Consider the following 27196-nt stretch of genomic DNA (forward strand, 5'->3'; position numbering starts at 1 on the left):
TAATCCTGGAAAGGGGACAGGTGGGGAGGGGCTGGCCTCAGACCGCCCACAGCATCTGGCTTCTCCCTCCAGCCCCAGGAGGTGGCAGTCCAGCGGCCGCCCTCCTGTCCCCCGCCTCCTTCCCTGGGGAAGGGAGGAGCCACCTGGAGCTCCACCTGGCGCTGGAGCCAACAGGGCTGTGGGAGGGTGGCTGCTGCGGGCAAAGACCAGGAATTAACCCTGACCAAGGGAGCACCAACCCATGGGGGAGCCTCCCAGCACACAGAAGCCAAGGGGCCTCGGGAAAAGCCCAGGAAGCCCCACTCCTCAGAGGAGGTGCTGCCTCTGCAGGCCCCCCACCCAGGGGGTTGAGGGGCTGGCCCACCCTCCCACTCTGCCTGGAGCCGGGTGGGCCCAGCAGGAGCACAGGAAGGATCTGGACAGGGAGACGGAGCAGGATCACAAAAGAGATGCCAAGGCTGTCAGGATCACAAAAGACAGATGCCAGGCTAAGTCACAGGCACATTTATTATCCTCCAGAACACCAAGGTCTTCCCTCCCCCAGCAGTGTCATGGTGGTGGTGGGGGGGGGGGTGCTCAGGAGGCGGCCACGCTGCCACCCGAAGCAGGCCCATGGGGTGGCAGGGTCATGGGCGGCAGGAACAGCGCCTTCAGCTTGCCTGACAGGCTGGCAATCTCAGGATCCTGGGCTTCGTAAGACTTGACCAAGCGGGCAAACTTAAGGACACCTGCAAAGGGGAACAGAGCATCAATCCACACCCCCAGGGGACCAATGTGCCCAAGGTGGCAGGAGGGGGCAGCTTGAGCCTGAGTCACTGGCTGCTCTCCCTCTGGCCCCAGGTAGCTGTCTGCAAAACAAGACATAGGCAGGCCTCTGCCCTGTGTGGTTTAGATCAACTACTTCCTGGTCTACACTGGGGCACAACTGGATGGGATGCAGTGAATGAAAATATCCCAAAGCAGTGTGCTTCCCACAATCAGGTGAACCATATTAGCAATTTAATCACAAGAGCCCAAAGGATGCACACCGACGAGATCACCAGTCTATAACCAGGACACAGGAGGGCCGTGGGCCAGCTGGGCTGAATCAACAATCACCCTTGGGGAACACCATGATCTCACCAAAGAAACTGAACTGCGAACCCTCAAACAGATTAGCTGAAACACATTAGAGGGGATGCAGAAGTGTGCTGTCATGCAGACATCTCAATAAAAGCCATCAGAACGGGATTCAGATCCAGCTATGCTGTAACCTCCAGCACTTGGTTTAATACTATCGTCTGTTTCCTCATGTTCAAATGGGATAACAGTATAATTAATGGTAACTACAAAATGCACTTAAGACTTCGCTTGGCTCAAGTTCACAGTAGACCCTGGGCTCGGAGTGCCAATACAGTTAGATTGTGGCTGCCGCCGTGTGGCGAGAAAAGGGACGACGGCTCAGGGACCCAACGGATCCATCCTCGATGCAGTGCACCCCCGACCCCTGTCCGACCCACCTTCCCCGTCGCAGCTGAAGCCATAGGCTTTGATAACCTCCTGCTGAATCTGCGTGGCCACGGGCAGCACGAATTGCAGCATCTTGCCCATGTCGTTACACGCATTGTCCCGAGCCTCGTCCATGCGCACGGCGTTCTCCGGGGCCGAGAACGCCTGGATCACCTCGGCCAGGACCACTGCGCGGCAGATGCATGCCAGGAAGGAGGCCCCGGTAGGCATCGGAGCACGCCCAGCCGGCCCAACCGACAGCGCGAAAGAAGAGAGCAGAGAATTAGCGGATTGAACCCGTAGTAACCCGACGAACTCGTCCCCCGAATCCCTCGCTCTACGAGCAAACACCCCTCTTGCATGACAGAGTACGGTACCGCACGACCACCATTCGCTGGCGAACGCAGCCTCGTCTCTCGTGCCATATCTCCCCCCCCCCCCCCCTCCCGCAGGAAGCCCACCGGGCAACCTGGAGGCTTCTCACCCTTGGCCTGCTCGGCGCTCAAGGCGGCAGCCTGGGCCGAGGCAGACGCCATAGGACAAAAGATGCACGTGCAGCGCTGCCAGGGTAAACGCTCCGGAGAAGCGAGCGGTCTCCTAGAACGACTCTCCAAACGGGCGAGAGCGGAAGGGAAGCTGCATCAACCGAGGCCGGAAGCCACCGGAGAGAATTCCCCCCTACCCGCTTTTAACTCTCGGGAATCACCGGCACTCCTGAAACTACACCACTTCCACAGACGACCACCATCTTCCAAACACCAAAGTCTTTCTTTTGTTAAAAACGACTTATAGAAAGGGGGTTTTCCGGTGCTGGACCGGAAAACCTGCTAGACAAATTCTAAAAGAGCTGTAACACTGTATGAGTGCCGCCTGGAGAGAAGGTGGCATATCCACCAACTCTACTATCGGTGAGGGTGAGCTGTGAGTGGCGTTTCCTGAATCTTATTGCTGTACCAGTAACAAGGCACACTGCAATTTTCAGAAAGGAAAATAGTATTCTAAAGAACTCTCTTAAATCATTCGTTTCTAGAATTTGTGAACGTTTGATACGGGCCTATGCAAATGACTCGATGCCGATTGGCTGAGGAAGAAACCAGTCACTCCCCTTTAGTTTTTTTTATAAATTTACTTATTTATTTATTTTATTGGCTGTGTTGGGTCTTTTTTGCTGTGCGGGGGGGGGGGTTCTTTTTAGTTGCGGTGAGTGGGGGCTACTCTTCGTTGTGGTGCGCAGGCTCCTCATTGCCGTGGCTTCTCTTGTTGCAGAGCACGGGCTCTAGGTGCGTGGGCTTCAGTAGTTGCAGCACATGGGCTCAACAGTTGTGGTTCACGGGCTCTAGAGCGCAGGCTCAATAGTCATGGCGCACGGGCTTAGTGGCTCCGCGGCATGTGGGATCTTCCTAGAGCGGGGATCCAACCCGTGTCCCCTGCATTGGCAGGCGGATTCTTAACCACTGCGCCACCTAGGAAGCCCCTCCCCTTTAGTTTTAAAGGACGACGCCAGGAATTCCCAGCAATAAAAGCTTGGCGCTTAAAGCAGCTCCTGCACTTTCCTAAAATGGCTTTGTGTCGGATGTGCGCTAACGCCCTCTAATTTCCCTTCCCTTTGGGGCGTTGATAGGCACCCACTCCCTCCTCAAACCATAAGGTGGTTAAGACTCCTGGGTTCTGAACGCTTTAACTTATTGCAGCCACGCCCTCTCCACCTTCACTTCATCACCATTTCTAACTATTTCACGGAAAGGATTCAGGTCTCTGGTGGCCCCTAGCTGTGGGGCCAGTGGCAGAAACGCCTCCCAAGTCTGAGCAGTTCCCTAGAGCTGAATAGAAGCATCCTGACTTCCCAGGCTTGCGAGGAAGGCCAGGACTAGCACCCCTTATGGCAGAGTCAGGGTTCCAGGCTCTTGGAGATCCCCTCTCCAACTCTCCAGGGGCCCTACTCACTTCCGGGCTAGACGCCGGTGGTCCCACAGCTTTCTCTCGAGGCGTCGCTGCGCAGAGTCCCACACCACCGCCACCCACGCCCCACAGCCCACAAAGAAACAGCCACAGACATCTTCCTGGGGAGTTGTGAGGATGTTTTTGTTTGGTTGGTTTTGTTGGGGATGTTTTTTAAAGAGCGTCATATAGATATTTATATATATAAATTATTAATGTGGGGCAGGGGCAAGGGGCATACATCGCAGTGGGGGCGCGCACACGGGGACTGGGGAGGGGCAGGGGAGGCACACGATGCTACGCAAAACAGCCACATCTAACAGATGAAATACTCACACCAAGGGGTGGGGAGAGGCGGTGGCCATGGGGGTTGGGTGTGGGGGAGGAAGAAAGTCGGGGGCCAAGGGAGAGGGACCCGGTCCAAGATGCTGTGCCCTTTCTGCCCCCACCCCGCCCCCTCCCAGCCTCTGCACACCACTGGAGCCTTGGCCTTCCACCTGTCCCTTCCTCCCTCCTTCTGCCCAGAGGCCCGAGGCCCTGGGACTGAGCAGCACCCTCCTGGGCTCTGAGTGGCAAGGGAGGAGGGAGGCCTCCTTGGTCCAGATGCAGGGGGGCCATGGGTGCTCTCTTGATCGCAGGTCTTACAGCGGCTTGTCGCTTTCCTTTTTCAGGTGACTGGGGGAAGAGAGGGTCAGAGCAGGGACTGAGAGGCAGGTCCATGCCGACCTGGCCCCTCTCAAAGAGGATGGTGGGGGAGGTGTTCCGTCCCACAGAAGCCACACCCCATCCCACAAGGGCTGAGCTGCATCCCCTCCGCCTGGCCTAGGGTGCCCTGCAGTACCTGTAGTAGTCCTCCTGGGCGGGCAGCGGCACACTGTGCAGCGGGTGATGGGCGTGCAGCCACTGCTGCTGCTCCAGCGCCAAGCGCTGCAGCTCAGCGGACTGCGCGTGCATGGCCTGCAGCTGGTGAGCTGCTGACATCGGGGCAGAGAGGGAGGCTGGCAGGTCCCGGTAAGGAGCAGCTATGGGCAAGAAGCGAAGGGGCCACATAACTGATGGGGTACTGAGGTAGCCAGCCACTTTACATACACAGGAACTGCCACTAATCAGCTTAGGTGATGGCCAGTCCTGCCAGTTGCCAGGGGTGGTTAGGATTCAGGCCTCTTAGCCTGGCCCTCAAACCTGTGCCTCTCTTGGACAGGGCCTCAGCCCTCCTACTCCCATTCCCAGCTCCTCTGGGCACCTCCTCATCTCTCCCCAAGCCCAACCAGACCAATTCCACCACCTAAACTTCCTTTCTGCCCTTCTCTCATGAGACCTTCCCCACCCCCAACCTCCATCCTTACCAAAGAGCTGGTGACGAAGAACTTCGTTCTCGTGCAGAGGGTGAGGAAGAAGGGGGTTGGGGAGGGTCCCAGCTGGGTAGGGGATCCGGGTAAGGTGAGACCCTGAGGCCAGGGGGTCAATGAGAGGGTGCACCGAGGCAGAGGCTGGAGGGTAGAGAAGAGGACAATGTCACCAGAAGGCAGGTTTGGGGAAAACCATGCATTTGGGTGAAGGGATCCATGACTGGGAAGAGAGGTGAACGATCAAATATAGGGCGACCCAGTGGATTGAGGCCCAATGGAGGAACTAGGGGCCTGGGAGATGGACAAGGAAAGATCCCACTGCAGTAGGGACATATGGATGGCAGAGAACAGAAGATCACAGTTGTCAGAGGGGCCAGAGGAACAGGGAGGGAGGAGTGGACTGCTGAGAGGAGATGGACGAGGATAGGAAGTTTAGGGAATGAGATAGGGAGGAGCTTAAAAGAGAGATAGCACAAGGAACCTGCAAGGAACGTGACTATGAGGCTACACGGGGCAGTGTTCTGACAATAAGAAATACAGTGAAGGCAGTGAGTAAAGCTCATTGTCACCTGTGATTGCACAACCAGAGCCACAGGGCTCTTTCTAGAAGGTCACAGATCTAGAGGCAGAGAGGAACATGAAACACCTCCGACTGGGAGGGGAGGAGAAGATGGCAAGAAACAATAGAGCTGCATCCAGAGGAGCAAGAAAACAATTATGTGAAGGGCTCAGAGACAGGGGCTGCGAGGCGGGGAAGATCATGTTCCTTCCAAGGTTTCCACCTTGGGCCTCTATCGTGGGTGGGCGCCAGACCTGAAGAGGGCTGGGGTGTGGGGAAGGGTCTCTGTAGCAAGGCTGGGGCAGGAGGAGACAGGCTAGGGAGGCAAAGACCAGGGCAGCTATCTCAGGAGAGAGGCTCAGGCCAGACCTGGGGAGGGAAGTCCTGGCCTGAGGAAGAGAAGTGCCCGATCACTTGCCAAGGGGTCAAGGTGGCCTCAAAAGGCCTGGGCAAGGAAGCGAGTCTCACCTGCGTGGATAGCATCCTGCTGGTGGAGGTGCAGGTGAGAGTGGATGTGGGAGTGCTGGTGGTGATGGGGGGTCACGTTGAGCATCTGCAGCCGGGCCAGCGGGTCGTTGCCCAGGGCGGCCACCCTTTCTGCGTGCTGCCTCTCAGCTGCCAGACGCTCTGCGTAGGACATGTCAGGCCGCAGGGCTGGCCCAGCTGCCAGCGCTAGACGTTCTCTCTCCAGGGGCCCCAGGCTCGGATGAAAGGGGAAAGGGTGCAAGCCAGGTGGGCCAGGCTGCAGAGCCAGGCCCCCATGTCGGGGGAAGGGATCCAGGCCTGGCCCAGGGACCCCGTGTAGGGGTTCCAGCTCACTGGGCTTCACCTCGAAGCCAGGCTTGAGGCGGTCACGCAGGTCTCGTTCACGGGCTTCCCGCTCCCTCTCCCGGGCTGCTGGGTCACTGCTGTAAAGGGCTGGGACATTGTAACCCAGGAGCCCCGGGTCCACTGCCCCCAGGGGCACGTAGAATGGATGGTTGCGATTTCCAGGAGACATGACGTGGGGCCGTGCGTATTCACTGAGGGTGCGCAAGGCTGGAGTGTCGGGACCCAGGTAGGGGGGCACTGTAGCCACAGCACTGCCCGGCTCAAATGGAGGGCGATGGGGCACTGGGCCAAGAGATGGGCACTCCACTGGAGCACGGCCCTCCTGAGCCAACTTCTGTGGGATACACGGAGAAGCAGGGTCAAAAGGGTTGGCTGGAAAGAGGTGGCTGATCCTGGTCCTTAGCTGCTCATTTGTCTCAGCACCTGAATGCCTAAAGCCTCAACTTATTGGAACTCGGCCTGCCAGGGATTTCCCTGCCCCTTCTCTTGCTATGTAGGTTAGTGGCACTTCCTACGATCCACAGGTACTCTGACCTGAGCTTGCCTTCCTCCAGCCCAGAGATGCAAGTCCTCCGGCTGGAATCCTTTGGTCTCCATTTCCTGGGCCGCAATGGCTCCTCCTCTCCGACAGGTGGCGCATGACCCCCATCCCGACCCCTCGAGCCTCCCTGAGTCGCGTAAAGGGCGGGCCAGAGGCGGGCGGCGCGCGCGGTGACGCACTCACCACGCTGCGTTCCAGCTCACGCTCCTTCTCGCGCTCGCGCTCTTTCTCGCGTTCCCGCTCGCGCTCGCGCTCCTTTTCTTCGCGCACGCGCTGCTCGGCCTCGCGCCGCACCTTCTCCACCAGGTCGGCCCGCTTCTTGGCCAGCTTAGAGCCCTCCAGCGGCACGAAGTACAGGTCGCTGCGCGCGCACGAGTTAAAGCCGCGGTCCAGGTGTTTGTTGAACCTGCCGGGCGCGGAGGCAGCGCGCACTCAGCCCCTGCGAGCGGCCACGCTCCAGCGGCCGAGACCAGGGTCTGGAGCACTTTGAAAAGCACCACACGAACTCGAGGCCCGTCCCCCGCCTCCCCGTCCCGGCGGCTCACCTGGCCGACTGGCTAGCGTGGCTGGGCACGTCTACCACCTTGGGAGGGGGCGAGGGGCTGCGGGCCGGGGGCGCCGGGCTCTCCGGGGTCTCATATTCCTCCGCCGGCTCCTGTTTGATCTGCGCGGCGCTCAGCGGAGGCCCTGACGCGGGGGCCGCAGGCGGTGGTGGCAGGGATGACAGGCCCGAGGGCCCCGCAGGCGGCATCGGCCCGGACCCCACCGTGGGCGAGCCCGGCTTGAAGGTCCCTGGGCCTGCGGGCGGCGAGGCGCCTCGGTAGCCCGGTGGGGTCCCCGTCCGGAAGGAGGGCGGCGAGCCCGGCTTGTATCCGGGTGGGGTGGCTGTCTTGTAGGCCCCTGGGGACGGGGCTCGCTTGCCATAGGGTGGGGGCCCAGGTGGGGAGGCTGTTTTGTAGCCCGCTGGCGAGGAAGCCACTGTGGCAATGACCGTGGAAAGTGTAGCGGAGGAGGTGGTGACGGGAGGCACCGGTGGGAAGGGGTAGGGCGCCCCTTGGGGGCCCTGGGAAGGAGAGGGGTGTGAACACGGGTATGACCCTTGAGAGGAGGAAGAGGAATTGGAAGAGGAAGAGGCTGGCGGGCCGTTGGGACCTGCTTGGCTGTAGGACACCTGGCTGTGAGGTGGGGGCAGGTGTGCTGGCCCTGGTGGGTAGGGCCTCAGAGACCCCAGGGAGGGAGACATGGCATAGGGGTGTGCGTGGTGGGAGCTGCCGCTCTCCAGGGGATGAGGGTATGCTCCAGGTGGAGGGGGCCCGGAGCCCCCATGATGCTGCTGCTGCTGCTGCTGCTGCTGGTGGTGATGGTGATGTGTGGGGGCTGGTGGGTGGGCAGTGGACTGGCCTCCAGCTGAAGGAGGGAGGGCGCCTGGGTGGGCACTGCTGTTGGCTAAGAGGCGGCCATAGGGGGGAGGTGGGGGGGGACCCTGGCTCCACACAGCTTGGGATGGGAGAGAAGGCTGAGTATACTTGGGTGGCTGATTGGAGACAGAGAGGCTGGTGGGGGGAGGGAAGGAGTGGGGATAACTGGGCAGTGCCTGGGAAGCTGGGTACTGAGAGGCAGAGGCAGAGGCAGAAGAACTGGAAGAGGAGGCTGCTGCAGAGCTGCTACTAGAGGATGAATAAGGATACCTCATTGGTGGGGCGGGAGCAGAAGAGGAGGATGCAGGGGGCAAAGGGTGGGGTGAGGGAGCAAGGGTAGGGCCCTTCTCTGGGCCAGGAGGAAGTCCACCCATACCCTGCCCCATGGCATGGGGAGAGGGCAGATGCCCAGGTAGCGGCTGGGCCCCCAGGCCAGGAGGAGAGGCTGACGCGTTGTTAAGGGGTCTCAGGGCAGGTGGGGGAGGCAGGTTTGGTGTCACATGGGGGAAGGTGGCTGGTGGTGGAGCAGATGGTAGGTTCCCACCACCGGCTGGAGTGTTAGGCGGCTTTGTTGGGGGAGCACCACCAGCCCCAGAGCTTGATATTGAAATGGGGGTGGTGGGTGGGGGGTGCTGCTTACCCCCACTAGGGGCCCCCACTGAAGAGGCAGCCCCTCCCACCTTGGGACCCATTGGGGGTCCAGACAAAACTCCTCCAGCGCCCCCAGGATAGAGCTGTGGATGAGGGGGAGGGGCGCCTGGAGGAGCCTGGAACATTCGAGATGTGGGGGGCTCCATGGGAGCATGATATCCAGTGGGTGTCACAGAAGGATGGGGTTCAAAGCCAGGCTCTGGCTGTCGGGGGGTGCTGTCTGGCGGTGGAGGGGAGGGAGGAAAGAGTGGAGGTGGGTGGTAGGGGCGGGCTGGGCCCTGGGACAGGCCAGAAGATGAGTCGGAGTCATTCTCCACACTTCCAGGGCTGTAGATGCTGGGGGACGTGCTTCGGTTATCCTGGTCGATATCCCTCGGGTCACTGCTGCCATCATCATTGAGGCTCCGCCCATCCAAACTATCCAGATCCGAGGGGGACTGTGGCCGAGGGAGCTCCTGCTGTAGAAGAGGGAGGGCCGTTTTTCCCTTTGCTTTTCCTTCCTTGCTTCCCCTGGATTTGGGGCCTCCCTCGCACAAAATAATCTCCCGCTCACAGCACACCACGGTACCACGATGCGATGAGTACTCTTGCTCAATCCCACCTCCCTGCCATCCAGGGATTCCTCCACTCTCCCCACAGTCTCTGCTGCTCCCCAGCAGGCGACTGAGTTCCTCCATGGAAAACCCTGTTCCTTCCTCAAGTGTCCATCTCTAGCACCTTCTCCCAACCCACAGTGGAACCCAAATCCGTGTCTTCCACCAGCTCACCTGCCATCCTCTCATCTCATCTACCCCTTTAACTAAACACCCCAGAAACCACTGGTTCTTAAAAAGACCACTTGTGCATGCTCCTTATGATTTATTTGTTCCTTCCACTAAGACTTCTCACCCTGGATCTCCTCCCCAGCTCCTGCATGAAAACCAGGACCTAGAAAAGGAGAGGCTAGAATCCCCTACGCTCTTCCAGTCCCCTTCTGGCCCTGCCTGGTCATCTGACAGTCTGGCCAAAGCCCTAAAGATCTGACTGACATATAGACAGGGTATTTTAATAAGCACTAGCATAAGACTTTTCTCTCATATTCCAGGCAAAATTAAAATAAGAATTGGGAGTGAAAGGAAGTTTGGGTGAAACAATGGCCAGAAAATGGGTCAGGATAGCTGCAAGGGTCTCCCACCTCCGTTTTGGTCTTTTTTGGTGCGTTGGTCTCTTCACTTTCACTCTCTGAGATCTCCTCACTCCGGCCCTGCTTGCTGACCTTTGGGGTGGAGGCTTCCTCTACTCGGGCCTTCTGTTAGAGAGAAAGAAAATTCCTGTTTTATACCTCCCGAGCTCCACCAGTACCCTGGGCCAGACAGGAAGCTCCCCACAACACACACATACACCATCAGCCCCGGTGCCCAGGCATCCTGTGGCAGGACACGGGGACAGAATACCTTGGCCGTCTGCCTAGACTTCTCGGCTTTGCCATCACTGCTGGACGTGCTGACCCCTCCAGGGGAGGCCCGGCCCCTCGATCTCAGCTCTTCCCGGGGCCCAGGGGCCTCTTTCTTCCGTCCACTCCTCATTGACATCTGAGAGAGAAGGAAGAAAGCAAATAATGTTGTTTTCTGCACTGCATCTCACTTTATCATGTACCTTATTTCTATTCTTCCCCTCCAGTGGGTGTCACAGAAGGATGGGGTTCAAATCCAGGCTTGGCTGCTGGTTGGGGGGGCAGGGTGCTGTCTGGCGGTAGAAGAGAGGGAGGAAAGAGTGGAGGCAGGTGGCAGGGGTAGACTGGGCCCTGGGACAGGCCAGAAGCTTCCCTACCCCTGATCTTTCGTGTCTCTCACTTTAGCTCCTACTTACTGAGTCTTTATTCTGTCGTGTCTTCATTCTTCAGGCTGTGGAGACCCCATTCTCCTCCGCCTGGGCAGCTGAATAGAGAAACTTATCTGCTTCACCCAAAGCTCCCCACAGGTGTGGCCTAGGAAGCAGGATCTCCAAGTTTCCAGTACAGACACCTGGACCTTGCAGGGTCTGTGTTCAGTGAAGCCTGTTGGAAAAAGACCATCAGAATCTCCAAACTGGGGAACAGAGTCTGAAGGGGATACTACTGTGCTTGCTAAGGAGCTGAGAAAGCAGCCCAGCCATAGGCACTGCTGGCTTGCGCGTGGGCTGCCCCAGCTGTCTGTATGTAAGGGCAGCTATGCTGGCAATATCATCCCCTTCATCTCTTGGGAAGGCAGAAAACTCAGATGTACCTAGGCACCCCAATCCAGGAGGTCACACTATTTCACCCTCGTGATCCCTAGGGAATAGGTGCATGCACACAAGTTCCAAAGAGCCTTACAAAGGAGCACAAAGGAATGTAGCTGAAGTACTAGCTAATTTACTAAGTCCCTTCTTTATGTCAAGCCCTTACATTTACAATTTCATTGAATATTTACAACCAACCCTGAAAAGGAGGTATTCTTATTTTCCCTGTTATACAGGTGAGGAAACCGAGGCTCAAAGACTGTGGTTGTGACTTGCCCAACTTCATGTGATAAATACAGTGAGGAACCAGTGACAGCACCAGAATCAAGCCCCACCCCCCTGACTTCAAAGCCCATGCTTTTTCTTGAGTACTTAGCTGTACTCTCATCAGAAGTTGATGGGGAGAATTCTCAGAAGGCCTAGATCAGTCCTAGAGATATGAAAAGAATCATTTTTCTCATCCAAGTAGGTGGGAGAACAATGTCCCATTCTACAGCAAAGGCGCACAGCCCTACCAATCCCAAGACCAAATCTAGGTATCCCCAAAGTGCAGAACTTCAATTTTGAGAGTCTCATAAATCTCCTGCTCTAATGCTTCGGTTCCCTAAGGCTAGAGGAAAAGCCAGGGCTCTCGCTCTACCAACCAAATCAGTGAATATCAGTGAGCAAACAACACAGATTTACACATATGTAAGCCTATGCTCCCACCTGGTTTAGACAGTGACTCACACCTCCTCACAGCCTATCAATATACCTTTATATTTCTTTATATATCCCTATCTACATAGTCAGCAATTTTCATTTGCACTTGTATTTCTTGCTAAGTGTCACAACTCTCCATATTACTAACCATAAGATCTTTTGAGAGCAAAAGTGATATCTTCTTATTGTTTTCTTCCTTTCTGTATCTCCCACAGATGTCACGTATATATGGGTGTTGTGGTCTGTTCTTGCTGCTGACCTTTAAACCCACTAACTTCAGTAGGTCTTCTTTTTTTTTTTTTTTTTTTGGGCACACGGGCTTAATTGCTCCGCGGCATGTGGGATCTTCCTGGAGCTGGGATTGAACCTGTGACCTCTGCATTGGCAGGCGGATTCTTAACCACTGCGCCACCTAGGAAGCCCTCAGTAGGTCTTCTTGAATGAAGTGTGCTGGCCTCGGTGGGAATGGAGTAGGCTTAGCCACCTATTCTGAGTTAGGAGGTCTGGCTAGGGAAATGGCATTTCTACATCCTGTAGCATATTTTTCCCAAGGAATACAGAGTAATTACCTCTCACTCAACTCTACTGAACCGTACGAGGCGTGCAGTGAGGGGTGAGCCTAACCTTTCCAGAAACCTTAGTAACAATTTACTTAGAGTCACAAAATACCTGGGATGGAGCCCCAGGTCTTCTGAACTTACAAGTGATGCTCTGCCCAGTATACTGGCCATTTCTCTTCCACTACAACTATTACCACATTTTTGAGTTGCTGTGTAAATTGGTTTTCAAATATTGCCAACCCCCCAAAGCCCAACCAACAAAACCCTACATAACAAAAGGGGAAAACAATCTTCACAAAAGCACAAGAGAGATGACTGGGACTGGTGTGTCTCTGCCAGCCCCTTAAAGGAGAGTGCTCATCTCTCCTTCCTATCACAGAACCTGTTCAAGGTCAGTGAGAGTCAGGGGATCCAAAAGGTCAGAGAAAGGCAGGGATGTACCTGAAGAACAGAGCAAGCTTAGTGTGCCCCTCCCCAGCTCAACTTTTTTAATCAGTTGAAATCTGATAAAATTAGCAATGAGTAGCTCTGAAGGAGAAAAGCAGTCACAAAAGGGTAGGTGACCCTGGGGAGAAGGAGTGGCAGGAGAGAAGAGGAGGTAGGGTTAGGTTATATATACATTCCTGAACCTGGAGCATGTTTTAGCACCAACAAGCTGAGCTGCCCTCCTTCCCGCCCTAGTAGCCAGTCACTATAACTCCAATCTATAAAGCACCTACTATGTGTCTGCAAAACACTAAGCACATTCACCTTCAGCACCTTACTGAAAAAGCAAAATGATAAAGGCCAGATTGGGGATGTAGAAACATGAAAATAGGGAAAGAGTCTCTAAGTAAGAACAGGAAGTGAAATTAAGGAAGAAATATGAGGAGGATGTCAGAAGGAATACACTCGAGGCACAAGGCTTTCTAGGATGGGCTTGCAGGTGATTTTAGGATCACTGGCCCAGCCCCCCACCATCATTCCAGACCTGCCAGACTAACAAACCAGTCCTAGATAACAATGCAGCCCAGACCAACAGATAACAAGGCACTGGCCTAAACCTTAGAATCTACTGTTGTCAGAGGGGCCTCAGATATCATCTTATCTATAACCCCTTCATCTGACAATGAAGCCGAGGCTCAAAGAAAAAGGACTGACTTGCCCAAGGTCACAATTAGTTAGAGGTACAGCCAGGACTAGACCCAGGTCTCCCGGCTCCTGTTCTGGAGTATTTCCACTACACTAGGCTGTTCCACAGCCCTCTCCCCTGGGCCACCCTCACCTGCAATGGGCATGGAAAGCCCATCCATTCCTACAAGGTCAGAGAAATAGAAGGTCGAAGGTTAGCTGAGGGAAGGGGTCACTGTGGGGATAGTCTGGGAAAGAGGAAAAGGGATACTTGGGAAGGAAGACTCAAGTTTAAGAAAATGGAAGAATATCTGTGCAAAGAAGCAAAAAGACTACTGTATACAAAAAAGTCCCTAATAATGAACCGCCAAAAGATGGTATAACTTGGAATGGGAGCATTTCTATCCCACCATGCCTAAGGGGAGGGACTTGGAGAAACACCTAAGACCTGCAAGTAATATGTCTACCTGTTCCCAAAGACAGCTGGATGGAAGGGAATGGACCCCTTGGGGAACCTCCTCTCCACCAGTAGCAGCAGAAACATCCTCCAGAACCCAGCCAAGAGTTTCAAGGACATAGCCAAAGGCTGAAGCCCAATCAAGATTCTGAACCCCCAACTATTAGACATCCTGCTGGATCATTGCCATGGCAACGAAATGGCAAAACCTGCCCCTCAAGAGTCCATCCCAGGGGTCCATCTGCCAGCCACTCCCCCTCCAGTTGCCAAAGCAACTCCTGTCCTCCTATAGCACCCTCAGGGAAGGGAGCTTAAGAGTACCTACCCCAGTAGAAATAAGTCCATGCACAAAGGGAAATCTTCAATCACAAAACAGTAATGAAAATCTTAAGGAAACAGCAGCTAGAGGGGCAGTGGGTGCTCTGGGGATTTGAGGGTGGGGGTCACAACTTGTTTGGAGTGCCTAAAAGATTGCCCAATTCTCTCCTCTGTTGCCGCCCTCCTAGAAACCCTTCCTCCCTCACTCTCCCTTCAGGGTTCCAGTCCTCCTCCTCATCAGCTGCAGGACCCACACTACTGGGCCCCAGCGTGACCCTCCCAAGAAGCACCTATGTCTGAGATTGGAAAAACAAGGTCAAAGGTGACCCAGGGTAGGGGAAATAATTGAGTCACAAAGGCATCACCTTCCCACTTCCACCCAGGAACACGCTGGGTTCTTTTTCTCAAAGGTGGCCCTCTCCTGGGCCCTCTCAGAGCTCCCATTTCCCCAGGTTCCATTCTCCTCCCTCATCAGCTACAGCCCCTCTCTTTCCACCTACCACACCCCTTCCCCATTTCCCACCTCCCTTCTATACCTGGCACCCGAACCCTGGGCTCTGAAACCCGGGTTCTGGGCCTTTGGGGCTTTTCCTGGAGTCCTCACGCCCCGCCTCGCTGCCATCTCTCCATTCCTTTTTGCCCTCGCCCCGAAGACCCCTCACAGGCATCCCGGTTTTCCTCCGCCAACCCTGCACCTCCGGGTTCCGCTTTGGGTCCCGGGGTCCTGGCTACCCTCCTGCCCCATCAGCCCTCCTCCTGAGATCCTCCCACCTCCCCCCATCTTGCCCGATCCTCCGGGTGCCCCGGCCCCCATCCCTCCTCGGGGGCCGGCCCCACCCCCTGAGCCCCCAGCCTCAGGCCAGGCAGTGCCCGCAGTGGGGGACCAGATCCGGGAAAATAACAAATGGAGGCGGCGGCGGCGGGAGGGGGAGCTGGTAGGGGTGGGGGTGGGGAGCCGTGAGCCAGAACCCTGGCGGGCCCGAGGCCCGAGCGGCAGCAGATCTTACCTGGTTGTAGCTCGGGACGGCTGGCTGGCTGCGAGCCGGATTCGCGGCTCCGGCGCCTCCGGGGGGCGGCGGCGGCCGCTCCCCCGCCCCCCTCTCCTCTTCCCGGCTTCAGTCGCCGCCGCGACGGCGGCGGCGGCGGCCCCGACCCCCCCGGAGGGCGGCCCCCATCCCCCCTTTTACCCCACCTGGCCCCAATCGCCCGCCGGCCTCCGGAGCAAATCCCGATCCCCAATCTCGCTCGGCCCCTCCCCAGGCCCGCCGCCTTCCCCGGCCACCCGGAACGCCCGGGCCGCGGCGCCCGCCCCCGCCGCGCCGCCGCCCGCCCCCGCGGCCCAGCCGGCGCTCCGCGCGGCTCCGACCCGCCGCCCGCGCCCGCCCCGCGCAGCCCGCACTCGCGCGATCCCCGGCCCCCTGGGCGGCCTCCGCCCGCGGCCCCCGCCCCTTCCCGGGCGGTCGTCTCCCTCGCCCCCTCCTGGCCCCTCCCCGAGGCCCCCGGTCCCCCCGAAGCGGGTCCCGGCCCCAGGCCCCGGCCCGACGCGGGGCTGCGGGATGGCGGGTTGGGCGGCGCGTCCGGCGACTCGCACGGGAAAGCGGACGGCGAAGGGAGGGAGCTTGGGAGAGGGGGATGGGAGAAGGGAGGAAGAGGGAGAAGGAGGGAGCGCGGAGGAACGGAGGAGAGAGGGGCCGGGAGGGAGCCGCGAGGGAGGGAGCGCGAGGCGAGCGGCGAGGAGGGGGGAGAGGGGGAGGCGCCGTGCGAGTTGGCCGAGAGCGAGGCCGAGGGGGCCGGGGCGCGGGGAGGGGTTCGCCCAGGCGGAATGCGGGGAGCCCGCGGGCCTGGCGCGGGAGAGGGCTAGTTAGGAGGGGCCGTGGGTTGTCCGGGCAGTTATGGGGGAGGCTGGAGAAGTTTGGGGGCCAAAGGGTGTGTGGTAGAGGTGAGGGGGGAGGCTGAGTGTGTGGCAGAGATGGGGTAATGGGGTTAGCTTGGAGGGATGGAGCTTCTTGGGGGCCTTGGGGGCAGTGAGGTGTGTGGCAAGGGGAGGTGAAAGAAGGTTGGGGTGACAGCGTCTGTGGCAGACGTAGCAGAAGAGGTTTGGGAGGGCATTTGTGAGAGAATGGATGGAAGTTTGGGGCCATAAGGAGGGGAAGAAATTGAAAAGATGGAGATATATATGGGGTTTCTGGAGGAGAGTGGAGTTTGGGGGTGATTGGTGTTGGGGAAAGAATAGGGAATATAAGAATTTGGGGGAGTGACAAGTCTAGAAATGTCCTGTGGAGAGAGAAGGGAAAGCAAGAGGAACCTTAAGAAAGGATGGAGGAGGTGGGGCCAGATGTAGATTCCCCCGGGGATTGAGTTGGGGGGGTGGGGGGGGCGGGATTGGGTTCTGGGTGGGAGAGGAAGGTGGAAGACCTGGGCATGGCTGGATTCCAGGGGTGGGGGTTTCCAAAAGAGCTGAAGAGGGTTTTGCTTGGCAAGACAATGTAGATGGAGTGGGGTGGGGGTGGAAGGCGGGGTAAAGAAGATAGAAAGAAATGTAAGATAGAGCAGGCCTTTGGTGGAGGGAAATTCAGTGTTGGGGAGGGCAAGCTACTGGAGAGGGGAAGGGAAAGCAGTAGAAGGAAATGGTAGGAATGGGGGAGAACAAGCATTCGAGCATTCGTTTATGGGATTGGGACAACATCTGGCTGGTAGCAGCTCCATTTTCCTTCTCAAATCTGTTCCAAGTCATCACTCATGGTACTTTGAGCTACAGGGAAAGGGCCGGGTGGGGATTAGGCTCCATGTGGAGACAACCCCAGGTGCCCTGGTTCCCCAATCCCATCACAGACCGCTCTCCAGGCAGCCTCTGCCCCGAGAGTCCCCAGCCACTCCCAGTCTTCAGCCAGGAGGCCAGCACCCCCAGTCCGCCCAACCCCGCAGAGCCTCCTGGGCTCTTTCCCTGCCCCACACCGCAGCAACATCTCTCAGGACAAAGGACACCAAGACGCTGGGTGATTTTTGGCAGCAGAGATTGGGAAGGCCAGAGAATGGGAGGGAGGCAGGCTGGGAAACAGGAAGAGCTGGAGCCAGAGTCTGGATTGGGAGCCCTCAATAGCGCTCCAGATTTGGGGTGGGGGTGGGGTGCGTGTGCAAGCAGGCCAGCTAGAGGCCCAGGGTGGGCCCTGAAGGCAGGATCCCCCCAGCCTCCTGAGAAGGAGCTTGGCTCTGTAGCAACTAGTAGATTTTGCCTCATATTTCCCTGGGCCAGGCTCAGCCAAGTTCTAGGAATACCCAGAAGCTCTAACTGGATTCTGTGGCACCGGGATCCTGCGCAGGAAGGCTTCCCTGGCCTAGGAGTGAATCACCACTCTTCAGACTCTGGAATTGGTTGGCACTCACTTTATTATCCGAGGTCCACCTTCCTTATCCCTCAGGGCTTTCCAGACAGCTCCACCCCACCCGCCCCCGCTGCCCACTCCCTTCCTCTGTGCCCTAGGAGAACCCCGGCTCCTTCTCCCCACCCCCCAACTTTGTTCCAAGACTCCTCCTCTCCCTGTTGTGCCCCCCCGCCATTGCATTTCCTCTCTGTCCACCCTGCTCAGTTCAGTCCCCCACTGGGCCCTGGCCCAAGCTCTTCCCAGCTCCCTTCCAGGCTGAGCTCTTCTCCCTCCTTTTTTAACCACTAAGGGATGGGCTAGGATGGTGACATATCTGAGCCTAAAAGAAAAAATTAGGCATTGGTAGAAATGGGAGGAGGAGAGTGAGAAGAGAAGCCAGGGCCTACTCTCTCCAATTCCTCCCCTACATCAGGGCCAGGCTCGCAGCTCAGCTTCAGGGAGCATCACACACACCCCACCACCATCACTCACCCCAGCTCCCTCTCTGGCCCCAGACCCCACAACCCACCCGTCTCCAGGCAACGGCACAAAAGGAAAGTGGAGAGAGGGGCCTGGGAGGCCCAGGCAGAGCTAGCTGTAACCCAATCCAACCCAGTACCTGAGGGGTTGGGGGGGGGGGGGTGTGGCACGAGGTGACCTAGCAAGGAGGAAAGGGCAGAGCTTAGGAAATGTGGCTCCAACCAGGAGTCAGTCCAAGAGTGACTGAAGAAAGGTGGATCTAATGGACCCCAGAGAAAAGTACGGTGTGCCCCAAGGGAAACAGAAAGCCTCACCCCCACCCCCACCCCTCCCCACCCAGAGCAGAGAAGGGCGAGCGGCTGAGATGCCCGCCCTGGAATGAAGAGGCACAGAGGCCAAGGCGAGAAACCCTCTGACTGAAAAGGGCTGAGTTGTCAGCAACACGGGAAAGGAGAAAAGCAGAGAAACAGGTCCTGCCGAACAGAAATGGAATCCTCTTCCAGTCCCGGGGAGCTGGGCAGGATGGCAGAGGGGGCCCAGGACCAGAACTCAGTAGAAGCGGAGTGGGAGGCCCACAGAGGGAGCAGCCTTGCCATTCCTCCCACCCTCACCCTGGCGCCAGTGCAGTCGGCATCCTGCAGAACCTTGACTCCCTCTAGTGGCCGCAGCTCCCCACAGCCCACACCGGCTGCCCCAGGGTTTCCAGGCCCTGCGAGGGGGCTTCCCTGGTTCCCCTCTCCATGCTGGCGCTCCACTGGAGCTGAAGAGTGATAGTGGGTCTCCCGCCACCCCCGGCACCGTACTCCCAAGCTGACCCAGCCAGGGGCCTGTTGAGCACTCCAGGTGTTGAGTCTCAAGGTTACTGGGAGGCTGTTTCCTCAGGCCTCTGTACCCCCTGGTACCATTCTTCCCTCCTTGGGTCCTCACCTTGCAGGGGGCACTGCCCAGGCAGTGCTGTTCCATCTCAGAAGCAGCCAGGGCTTGGTGTGGGAGAGGTCCAGTAATGCAGCTGCACAGCTTTATTCCTTCTCTGGTCAAGGCCCTTGGTGAATCTGCAAATACTTTGGATCCCTTTCTCCAAAAATGCATGTACACACACAATTTTTGATACTTTTAGGAATTCTTGGACCCCAGGTTAAGAACCCCTAATTCATCTGGATCCTGGGGCCAGGCTTGCTGCTGAAAAGGCAGGGCAACGTGCTCCCCACCTGGCCAGGGTGCAATGCCATCCTCCTGGCCTATTTGTTGGGTTTCTTGCACTTTTTTTTTGCCCTCCCCAGCTCTGCTATCCAGTTTCACCGACTTCCAGGGGCTCCATCTCCTCTCCCCTTGTGTGGACTAGAGTATAAGACTCCTCAGACACAGTAATGCACGGTGACTCAGACTTTAATGGTGGTGCTCATTTCAGTGCCGCAGAGGTGCTGGCAGCTGTGGAACTCGGCATGGGGGAGTGAGACAGTGCTCGGGTGCAGCTGGAGGAAGGACAGGGAGGCTAGGGCTGGGGAGACAGGAACAGGGGAAGAGCCCCCAGGCGCACAGCCCCACCCCTGGCCCGAGCCAGGCTGCAGTTAAGGCTTGGAACACACACAGGAACCATCATCGAGGCCGCTTTCTGTTACCCTTCCCATTCCAGCAAGACCCCCACTCCAGGCCACCTCAGAATCACATGTCACATGAAATACAGACCCATGGTCCCCTCCAGTCAGGCCAGTTTCTGGCCCTGGAGTTATGAGGAAGTGATTCATTAACAGGAGGAATGAAAAATAAATAAATGAATAAATAATACATCGGAGCCTTAGGCCAGGCCTGCACTCCCCTCCACTCAGCACTGTGCAGTTCCTGCCTCACATGCAACCTGGAAATGCACGGACCCAGCGCAAAGTACACAGGACACACGGCCCCGCTACACACCACAACAACCAACCCTGACGCTCTGGCACAGACCCTGATCCATCTTCTATAGACACTCTTAAAATCCTCAGTCCATGGCTGGTTTTTGAGGAGGGAGAAGAAAAAGGAAGGAGTGGAGAGTGTGGAACCCAGAGAGGGGGAGAGCAGAGAGAGCAGGGGCTGGACCAGCCAAGGAGCAGCGCAGCAGGTCAGCCGGGGTGTCTGGGGTGAAATTTCGAGCAGGACCGGAAGGAAGAGATTCCAAGAGGACGGGCGAGGGGTTCCAAGTCTTCAGGCGGGTAGAGGGATCACAGCACGCTGGGGTTGCGGAAATTATGCCCAGCGAAGCGAGCTTCATCCCCCAGTTCTTCTTCGATTCTGAGAGAGGTGAGTCCGAAAGGAAACAGTCAGGGAAGCAGGAGGACCCCACCTCTCTTCCCAGGAGGCCCCACCACCCTCCCAGCCCCGCCCCACACCACCTGCTCCTGGCTCCTGGCCTGAGCGGGAGCATTCCCTGGGCTGTCAGTCAGGCCATCTGCAAACCCATCATTCAAAAACAAGTATTTTCTGGGTGTCTACTGTTCTCCAGGCCCCAGGCACCAGAGATGAAGCAGTGGACACACACAGCTTATAACCCTCTGGGCTTCCATTCCCCGGGTTCCCTCACCTCATGAGCTGGTTGTACTTAGCCAGACGCTCAGAACGGCACGGGGCACCAGTCTTGATCTGAAACACCCCAAAAGATAAGCAGCTCGGTGGCCACCCCTTCGCCCCGTGAAAGAAAACATATACTCCCTTGAAATTCCCCTGACACCCACCAACACCCGGAAGGAGAGAGCCACCTGAGCCGAAAACCCACCAATTGCACAAAGGGCTCCCTGGTGCTCACCTGGCCTGTGCACAGCCCCACCACCAGGTCCGAGATGAACGTGTCCTCAGTCTCTCCCGAGCGGTGACTCACCATGACCCCCCAGCCATTCTCCTGGGCCAGCTTGCACCTGCGTCCACACAGCAGCACTGAGCCCCAGCCCCTCATGCCAGCGGCACCCTCTCCCCAGCCCCAACATCTGCAGAGAAACTGCCTGCGAGGGGAGCAGGGACTCTGGGTGGAGGGAGCAGAACCAGGAGAGCTGCGAAGGCAACCCCTGGTCCCCTGCCCCCTTGAGGACCTGTGGGCAAGACAGGGCTGAGGGCAGTCCTGAGAGACGGGGTTGGGGTCACTGGTGAGAGAGGGGGCTGGGGGCACTGGTAAGAGGTGTCCTGCAAAAACGGACTGAGTCCGGGATGGCCTGGAGTCACTCACGCTTGGATGGCTTCGGTGACTGAACCGATCTGGTTGACCTTCAGCAGCAGACAGTTGCAGGCCTTCTCCTCCACGGCGCGCTCAATTCGCTTTGGGTTGGTCACTGTCAGGTCATCACCCACAATTTGGATCCCCACGTTGGCTGTGAACTTGGACCAGGCAGCCCAATCATCCTGGTCAAAGGGGTCCTCAATAGAGACCACTGTCGGGAGAGCGATGAGGGGGACTCCGCGTCAGGCAGGAACACCCCGCTTAGATTCCCCAAAGGGACAGATCAGATCACCTGGCCAACTCCGCCTCCTCATTCACCCCTGCTTCTCACCCCCCTGAAATAAGCCTGCCCTGATTCTTATCTTGCTTCTTTCATGAAACCTTTCAAAAAACAAGGGTTTAGAAACTTTCCCACAACCTCTCTTTGTATTTTCTTATTTTCTACCAGGAAGCCCTTCCTCATTGCTAATCCTTCATTCTGCAATTTATGTCTATTTTCTCTCACTCTGTCCCAGGAAGATGGAAACCAACTGCCTCCATCCAGGGGTAAAAGCCCTTGGGAGATGTGGAGAGGGTGATTCAGCTCCTCCTCACCCTCCTGTTGTGGCCACACATCATGTCCAGCCCCATTCAGCATCCAGTTTTGTTTTGGCCGCACTGGCGGCATGTGGGATGTTAGTTCCCTGACCAGGGACTGAACCCGTGCCCTCAGCAGTGAAAGCACAGAGTCCTAACCGCTGGACTGCCAGGGAATTCTCCAGCATCCAGTTTTATCAACCAAAGATCCTGAACTGTGCTAGTTCCAGTCACCCTCTCATTGTGCCTGGTTCCTTCCAAACCCTCCCATGATCCCACAGCTTCAGAGTTCATGATTTTAATGAGGATCCAAAGCAGACAGAAGAGATTCACCACAGGTACCTGAACATTTACACAACATCCAAAGACCAGCCTCTACAGGAGGCTCCTTCACCCCATCCCTGGCGCTCAGGTTCTTCTCAAGACATCTCTACCTGGCCCCTGAGTCCACACCCCGTAAGGTCCAGAGCTGCCCCAACGCATCCCTGCCTGCCCCCTGCCCTCCCCCTGCCACAGCCCCTGTTCTCACCAGGATAGTCCCTGACAAAGTCCTGGTAGAGGGCCCCCAGCTGGTCCCCAGTGATGTATCGGGAAGGATCAGCAGGAGACTTGAAGTCCAAGTCATATTTGCCATCACGATGAAACTCCGAGGCGGCAACATCCATGCCAATGACGATCTTCTCAGTGTAGCCAGCCTTGTCAATGGCTTCCTTGACCAGCTCCAGGGCTGGGGATGGAATACAGTGAGGTCATCAGCAGGAAGGGTGGGCAAGGAGGAATGAGAAATAGAAAGAAATTCAGAGCAGAGGTGGAGGGCTATTGCTGGGGAGAGGTCTGGTTAAGGTTATTTTGGGGTTATTCCCAGGTCTGCGATGAGCAGGCCAACTTCTAGGAAGGCAGAGGAATGGAATTCTGCTAAGAATAGTTTTTTTTTTAATAGCTATCATTTATTGAGGGCTAACTATGGCACCTGTGCACTTTACACATATGATCTCATTTAATCCTCACAATGATGCTAAGAGGTAGATACTGTTATTCCCATTTTGCAGATAAGAAAGAGAAGCACAGAGAAGTTAAGTGAGCAAGATCACCAGCGAGCAACTCTTAAAGTCAAGGTTCAAATCCAGGCAATTTGGCACCAGAAAGTTAACTCTTAGCCACTACCTGCCTGTATAGTTTCTTTTCACTGTAAGATTTCTCCCAGGGCAAAGAAAAATTTGGGATCCCAGCGGTCTAAGAGGTTGGGGTGGGAATGGGATAGATATTTGAAGTGGGTTCCCTGGATATGGTGTTTCTCATCAAACTGAGACTCCGTTGGAGCTGAAGGTGGGGATGGATCCCACAGGTCACCTAGACCACCTCCCAGCATCCCCAGGGGTTCCAGTGGGAACCTGCAGATGCTAACAGATCTGGCTGGGCAGGTAAAGACTGTCCTCTTAGACCTGCGTGTGAATTCCTTAGGCCCTCTGGCACCCGCTCTGAGGACAAGGACCTCTTGAAATTAGCTCAAGGACCCTCACACAGCAGCCTCAGGACTTGGTGCGGGTGTAGCCCTTCCTGATGTCCCAGGATGGAGTGAGACTTAGAGCTGGGAGTGGGCTTCCTGGCCTCACCTTCACTGTTCTCCAGGATATTGGGGGCAAAGCCACCTTCATCTCCCACATTGGTGGCATCCTTGCCATACTTGTCCTTGATAACGCCCTTGAGTGTGTGGTAGACCTCCGCCCCGAGTCGCATGGCATCCCGAAAGCTCTCGGCACCCACTGGGAGGATCATAAACTCCTGCATGGCCAGCTTGTTCCCAGCGTGAGAGCCCCCGTTGATCACATTGAAGGCCTGGGAGCCACAGGAGGACAGAAAAGTCATGGAGCACTTCCCTCTCTGCCTCTGGAAGTGTCAACCCAAGATCCCAAACTTCCTCTAGCTTCCCGGACTTAGAGTCCCCTGTCCCCACCTTTTCTCTTTAGCAGCCCCCAATCCCTTTCCTCCCATCCGTCCTCACGAGGCTTCCTGCTGCCTCCCCTCCCACCCCTGGGAGAGGTACAGGCAGGGAGGGTGCTCACCGGCACAGGCAGGATGAGGTCTGAGTTCCCGGCCAGCTGAGCAATGTGGCGGTAGAGGGGCAACTCCCGCTCAGCTGCCCCTGCCTTACACACAGCCAGGGACACACCCAGGATGGCATTGGCCCCAAACTTGGCTGGGAGATTACAGAGGAAGGCACTGAGCAAACACGTCCCCTTCCCCCATCCAGCCCTCGCCTCCACCTATAGTCCCCAAAATGAGCCCCTAAAGGAGACCCCCTCCTCCCTCTCTAATCCTGCAACAACTCATCCATCCTTTCCTGAAAATAGTGGGGGGTTGAGGGGACTGGTGATTGGAAAGGGCAGAGAGCCGCACTATTGCTAAACATCCCTGGGACCATCGACTATCTCCCGCCAACTCCCCCCTCCTTATGCTGCAGATTTCTCCCTTCTGTCTAATGTCACTCTCTCCCACTGGCGTTAAGCTCATAGTCTCTTGAAGGGCTAGTCCTCCTTGGGTCATCCTTCTTTTTTTTCCTTTTTTTTTTTTTTTTTTTGGTCACACCTCCCGGTGTGTGGGATCTTAGTTCCCCAACCAGGGATGGAAGCCGAGCCTTCTGCAGTGGAAGTGCAAGCACAGAGCCCTAACCACTGGACCATCAGGGAAGTCCCAGATCATGCTTCACATCCCCCACAGCTCTGGCGCCTCAGTTCTCCATCTGCTCCACGAGTCCCCCCTCCCACCCCCAATCTCTCCCAGCCGTTGCTTACACTTGTTCTCAGTTCCATCCAAGTCCAACATCAGGTTGTCCAGCTTCTCTTGTTCCACCACAGAGAGACCCTGTGAGCAGAGCCTTGATCACCCGAAGCCAGGATGGAGGCTGGACCCTAAGCCAGAGGACCCCCCACATCCACACACAGGCTCACATCCAACCAGGGTCCGACCAGGTTCCTGTGACAGCAGCCTGTCTGGATTGGGGGACACGAACCCCCATGGGAGCAGGGGGCACCCTTCCCTCTGTAACCATGATTCCCAAGAGGTGGACCTTTCTCCCTCTTCTTCATCCTCCCCAATCCAGGATTCCTTCCAGGACCCTCGTCCCCACCCCCAGCAAAGAGTGGGCCTCACTGAGCTGATGAGGGCCGGGGCGATGGTGGTGTTGATGTGCTCCACTGCCTTCAGGACACCTGGGGAGAGGCAGAGAGGTCAGGCCGGGTCAGGCCAGGAGGGGGCAGGAGGGAAAAGATGGGGGGAAGTCATGAAGGAAGAGGCTCGGGGACTGGTGTGAGGTCCCCAGCAGAGGGATGAGAGAGCCCGGAAAAGACAAATGGCCTCACCTTTGCCTAAGTAACGCTGTTTGTCCCCATCCCTTAGCTCCAGGGCCTCATAGATACCAGTGGAGGCTCCACTGGGCACCGCAGCCCGGAAAAGACCTGGGAGGGAACGTGGCATGAGGAGGGAGAGCGAGTACACCGCGGGGACTGGGGATTCCTTCAGCCTTCCAGCTCCACGCCCCTGCGGCTGCACCCAGCCCCCTCCCCACGCCGCTCCTTAACATCCCCCCCCACACACGGATGTGGATGCACAAGCAGTGGCCTCCTCCGCCCAACTGAGGTCCCGCATGCACAAGCGGGAACTCCCAGGAATGAAGCTATGCAGGTGCACACACAAACGCACACGGTACACACACCGTACACACACAGAGGACAGAGGCGGGGTGTGTATCACACACTAAGCTAGCACACAGAGACCGGCCTCTCCTGGTTCCCCTGGACAAGGAGGATGCACCCCGCACTCCAGGCTGGTGAGCCTGGCCTAGCACCCCAACTCCACTGGGAACCTGGGAAGCCTCCCATCCCAGGCGGGGGCAAACCCAGCATGGGGGTTGTGGGCAGGCCCTGGCCCTGCCCATTACCTTTGGCAGTGTAGAGATCCACCTCCACCGTGGGATTCCCACGGGAGTCCAGGATCTCCCGGGCCCAGACCTTCTCTATGGACATGATGGCTGGGATCTCCTTGGGTGGAAGGGAAGGAAGGAGAAAGATAAGAGGCTTAGAGGGGTGGAGCCTGAGATAAGTGGGAGGGGCCAGAGGCTGGGAGGCTGGGAGGCTGGGAGGCTGGGAGGCTGGGAGGCTGGGAGGGATGGGAAAGAGGTTACTGCAGTGGGTGGGGGGTGGGGAGGAACTGGTTGCAGTCATCGGCTCCAGAAGGGATCCCACCCCCCACCCCGCCCGTGGGGAGAGGAGAAGGTCAATGCAGTGAGGAAGGGGAGGTCACTGCAGTGGGGGGCGGGGTAAGATAAAAAAAAAACGAGACACGAGGACACCGCAGTGAGGAGGGGAGGGGCACGGCAGCGGTTCCCTCGCCCCCTCAGCAGCTTCAGCAGCCGGCTGGTGGGGTTCCCCCAGATCTCCTCAGGGCGGTACGGCTGCCAGGTTTGCATTTCTCCTTGGAGCCAAGAAGAGCATGGGTCGTATGGGCAGCGGGGGCCTCTCCTCCCGAGCCTCCATCCCCCCAATCTAACACCCCAACCCCCACTCTAAGGTTCCCAATCTCCCTCCAAATGTATGCCCCTCCTCTGCCCGAGAGATGTACAGTAGAGAAGTCTGGGGAGAGGGCCCTCAGTCTCTGGGGTTGCCTTGGGATGGGGGGAGGAGGAGAGGCCCGTGGGGAGAGGCAAAGCTGGGCCGGTCCTCCCCAGGCCCCTAAACAAATTCTTCTCTCCTCCCATCCCTCCCCCGTGCAGCGAAGAGAAGCACTGTAACCCGAGTGGGCGAAGAGGGGGAGGAGTGGGAGCGAGGGGGTCTAGAGGAAGTCTGCGGATGCTGAGGCAGGGTTAGAGAAGACACTTCCCAGATGCAAAGCCAAGGGACGTGCCAGGGTAAAAAAATGCACAGCGCGGGGAGACCCCAAAACCTTATCATTGGCAGAACCAGAGGCGAAGAAGGGTATGGGGAGGGCGCAGACAAGGGTGGAGAAAGGCACAGTTAGAGAGACACAGGTGCGGAGAGGCCTGGCGCCCGAAGGAGGAGGGGGAACAGCCTGAGACCGAGAGAACCAGGAGGGGGAGGCTGGGGAAGGAGGTGCCGGGGTGGTTGGCGGAGCAGGTGCGCAGCGCCTCGGGGCGAGGGATGCGCGAGGTCCGGGGAGAGGGGCGGGGGCGCGGCGGCGAGGGGAGGAGGCCAGAGGGGCGCGGGGCTCGGCTGGGGCTTCACCTTGGGGCTGCAGACCCAGCCTGTGGCGGTGGCGCTGTCGGTGGCGCTGGCAGTGGTGGCGGTGGCGGCGCAGAGAGAGCGGGAGTGGCGGCGGCGGCGGCTGCGGCTCCCGGGCGGCGGGCGGGGGGCAGGAGGGGGGAGGCGCCGATAGGACCGGGCGGGCGCATGTGACCCGGAGCCCCCGATGAGTCAGGAGC

At 57.6% G+C, this 27196-nt stretch overlaps 3 protein-coding genes and 1 non-coding gene across 6 annotated transcripts; all 4 read right to left on the reverse strand.

Moving 5' to 3' along the window:
• Window positions 1-489: 489 nt before the first annotated feature.
• C12H12orf57 (chromosome 12 C12orf57 homolog) lies at window positions 490-3409 on the reverse strand. Of its 2 annotated transcripts, none has more exons than XM_057701711.1 (3): window positions 2171-3409; window positions 1500-1676; window positions 490-728 (listed from the first exon to the last, which is right to left on the reverse strand). In XM_057701711.1, exons 2-3 carry the CDS (start codon window positions 1621-1623, stop codon window positions 577-579), a joined length of 276 nt encoding a protein of 91 aa, XP_057557694.1. In that variant the 5' UTR covers window positions 1624-1676; window positions 2171-3409; the 3' UTR covers window positions 490-576. The 2 variants fall into 2 exon arrangements, with proteins under 2 accessions (XP_057557694.1, XP_057557693.1); XM_057701710.1 differs by having other exon boundaries at window positions 1973-3409.
• LOC130834199 (U7 small nuclear RNA) lies at window positions 2284-2346 on the reverse strand. Its single transcript, XR_009048592.1, has one exon. It is a non-coding gene; the product is annotated as a U7 small nuclear RNA (small nuclear RNA).
• Window positions 3410-3545: 136 nt separating the features above from the next.
• ATN1 (atrophin 1) lies at window positions 3546-15472 on the reverse strand. 2 transcript variants are annotated; one of them, XM_057701709.1, is made up of 10 exons: window positions 15168-15472; window positions 10624-10810; window positions 10209-10346; window positions 9950-10063; window positions 7252-9230; window positions 6890-7112; window positions 5803-6499; window positions 4773-4916; window positions 4268-4448; window positions 3546-4101 (listed from the first exon to the last, which is right to left on the reverse strand). In XM_057701709.1, exons 2-10 carry the CDS (start codon window positions 10648-10650, stop codon window positions 4068-4070), a joined length of 3537 nt encoding a protein of 1178 aa, XP_057557692.1. In that variant the 5' UTR covers window positions 10651-10810; window positions 15168-15472; the 3' UTR covers window positions 3546-4067. The 2 variants fall into 2 exon arrangements, with proteins under 2 accessions (XP_057557692.1, XP_057557691.1); XM_057701708.1 differs by having other exon boundaries at window positions 7252-9233; window positions 15168-15470.
• Window positions 15473-19372: 3900 nt separating this feature from the next.
• Window positions 19373-27122, reverse strand: ENO2 (enolase 2). The gene is made up of 12 exons (XM_057702214.1): window positions 27000-27122; window positions 25700-25799; window positions 25122-25217; window positions 24913-24971; window positions 24555-24624; window positions 23826-23959; window positions 23376-23598; window positions 22292-22489; window positions 21196-21397; window positions 20782-20890; window positions 20560-20618; window positions 19373-20270 (listed from the first exon to the last, which is right to left on the reverse strand). Exons 2-12 carry the CDS (start codon window positions 25782-25784, stop codon window positions 20201-20203), a joined length of 1305 nt encoding a protein of 434 aa, XP_057558197.1. The 5' UTR covers window positions 25785-25799; window positions 27000-27122; the 3' UTR covers window positions 19373-20200.
• Between the last annotated feature and the right edge of the window lie 74 nt (window positions 27123-27196).

The sequence above is a fragment of the Hippopotamus amphibius genome, chromosome 12 (genome assembly GCF_030028045.1).
Source record: "Hippopotamus amphibius kiboko isolate mHipAmp2 chromosome 12, mHipAmp2.hap2, whole genome shotgun sequence".
Taxonomy (NCBI): domain Eukaryota; kingdom Metazoa; phylum Chordata; class Mammalia; order Artiodactyla; family Hippopotamidae; genus Hippopotamus; species Hippopotamus amphibius.